This window comes from Anopheles cruzii, unplaced genomic scaffold (genome assembly GCF_943734635.1).
Source record: "Anopheles cruzii unplaced genomic scaffold, idAnoCruzAS_RS32_06 scaffold03357_ctg1, whole genome shotgun sequence".
NCBI classification, from domain to species: Eukaryota; Metazoa; Arthropoda; class Insecta; order Diptera; family Culicidae; genus Anopheles; species Anopheles cruzii.
This window is the reverse complement of record NW_026456942.1, coordinates 1-2,194: the sequence shown is the minus strand read 5'-3', so window position 1 is coordinate 2,194 and position 2,194 is coordinate 1. Positions and strand designations below refer to the sequence as shown.

Here is a 2,194-nt window from a genome sequence, read left to right as displayed (position 1 = left end):
GATTTGTAGCTGTAAAAAAATTATTACATTACGGTAATAGTTTCAAAATTTAACTGACTAACTTTAATTACCGTTCATTATATTCCGTCAGCTTTGTCTTTTCTTCCACCGACAAACTGTCTAAACCGGCCGCGTTTTGTTCGCTCGAGGACTCCTTGGTGAGCTGGTTGGTGTCCAACAGCTTGCCGGCAAGATCCGGATGAAGTCGCAGGATCTTTAGCTTAGATTCCGTCGGCAGACGCTCGATGTAGTTTTCGAATGCGTTCGTCATCGTGGTAAAGCTCTTGAACGGCAGTAATGCAGAGCAGAAAACAGCCGCCTCTGGCCAACATTCTATCACGTTTTCAAAAGCCTTGTGAAATTCCACTGGTGCAAGCGCGTTTAGCTGTTCCAAAGTAAGTCTAGTTGTCCTGAAAAATCGTAAAAACATGAGCTTTGAAAAAATGAGAAAGAAATGTTTTTACGCTTCTTCATTCAAACGAAGGGATCGTGACTTTGACCCCGTTTTTTGCAAACGAATCTGCCGTACGATGCTGTAAACACAACTAATCTTGAGCTGATGACCTTATCTTAATCTACAAAAAACAATCGTACTACTAAAAATACTACCGGTGAGTAGTAAAATGAAATCACTGTACTCGTACGTTAGAGGTTTGTTTTCGATTCCACCGTGAGTCGATTTAGTTTCCCAATTATCTCGAGACTTAGCAAGGATTACTTACATATTGTTGGTTGGTTTAACAATGCAGTGGTGATAACAACTCTTCGCAGAGCAAAAACACTTTACACTTTCGGTTCAGGCCGCGGTCAGAAGATCATTGGAAGCTGAAAGATTGATGCTTAAAGCGCTTGTTTACCATCACCGGTTATCTCATTATCACCTCCATCGAGACCGGCTAAGGGAACTGATCGATTGCGTACTGTGGTTAACACTGCTTCCGATTAATGAAGCTTTGTGCAAACCGCCATTAATATAGAAACACATAAAAAACTAATTCTAAATCGAAATGAAACGTTTTTATTTTAGCAACCGATGAATGAAAGCGAGCTAGCTGAAGGGCACCCAAACTTTGACAGCTTGGCAGTTTGACGTTTGTCAGTTGTTTCCGAGTTGTGGTTTTCATTCAATCAAAACATCAAAATAGCAACTCATTGCAGCGTTCTCCGGCTTACATTTTCCTTGCTAAAATCATTGTAAAATGGTAAGTATCTAAATGGCGTAGTCAAACACTGCTTGGTATTAATGATTCCCTTATTCCCCATACAGGAGTCTTCAATAAAAGTAGCGCCGAAAATGCCTACCACGTTCAACGAGTTTACGGGTTATATGGCACCGCGGGATGAAAGTTGTGTCGCTCAGCTGCAATCCGTACATCCGCTTAAGCAATCGGAGCAAAATGTAAGTGTTTCTTTCTTGTCTTCCTTGTAGCGACCAGAAGGAATGTGGTTTTCATATGTGATGTTCTTTCAGTACGCCCAACATTCTCACAACCTCAACATGCAGATGCTTCGTAAACGCGAAGGGCTGGCGGCCCCACTCAAACTGACGATGGAGCTGAAAGCGGTCTCGAAAGTCGGTCATCTTCCGTTCCTTCCGTCCACCAACGTGGCTCGGGACGTGCTGACTGGACGGGATGAAATGATCGAGTTTTCGGACATTTACAACACGGAAGAGCATCAAGAGATCATGCGTCAACCCCACGCAGTTATGGAGAAAACGTTGGGTATTCATTAAGGGTCACCGCAAACAAAAAAATATATGAATAAATCGTTCTATTAATTGGCGAGTAATCAATAAGGTCGGCGAGTAATTTGGGCTTCAATCAGGAGAAAAGTATTACTGGGGAGCCACACGTATAAAGTATAAAACGTTAAAAAAAATTTGACGTGAAATCGGTTCGGTGAATCGGTTTACAAATGCTTGGTTTTACGTTTTATGTTTCACAGAGTCCGCTGAGGCACAAAGGTTTTGACACAAGCTGATCGATGTCACGCCTGATTTTTTTTACGTTTTATATTTTACGGATCGTGTGGACATTTTTACGCTCGGAGTTACGCTTCGTCTGACCCCCACAGACGAATCGTAGCGATATATCGTAGCGTGTGGACCGGGCTTAAGATTAGGGAGTGATTAGGGAAGTCAAATTTGGTGTTTTCTTTTTTGTTAATGTGTCGCATTTTTGTAATAAAAGAT

The 2,194-nt window shown here is 41.9% G+C and overlaps 2 protein-coding genes across 2 annotated transcripts; one reads left to right on the top strand and one right to left on the bottom strand.

Moving 5' to 3' along the window:
* Positions 1-71: 71 nt before the first annotated feature.
* Positions 72-520, bottom strand: LOC128276984 (2-oxo-4-hydroxy-4-carboxy-5-ureidoimidazoline decarboxylase-like; the record flags this gene model as incomplete). The annotated part of the gene is made up of 1 exon (XM_053015438.1): positions 72-520. A coding segment is annotated over exon 1 (359 nt), but the record flags the coding sequence as incomplete, so codon positions are not given.
* A 596-nt stretch (positions 521-1,116) lies between these two features.
* LOC128276985 (proteasome maturation protein-like) lies at positions 1,117-1,789 on the top strand. Its single transcript, XM_053015439.1, has 3 exons — positions 1,117-1,202; positions 1,268-1,399; positions 1,472-1,789. Exons 1-3 carry the CDS (start codon positions 1,200-1,202, stop codon positions 1,733-1,735), a joined length of 399 nt encoding a protein of 132 aa, XP_052871399.1. The 5' UTR covers positions 1,117-1,199; the 3' UTR covers positions 1,736-1,789.
* Positions 1,790-2,194: the final 405 nt, after the last annotated feature.

Excerpts from the sequence above, each read along its gene's own strand:
- LOC128276985 (XM_053015439.1), top strand. Across the intron at positions 1,400-1,471 it reads TTAAGCAATCGGAGCAAAAT|TACGCCCAACATTCTCACAA; the intron begins GTAAGTGTTTCT and ends ATGTTCTTTCAG.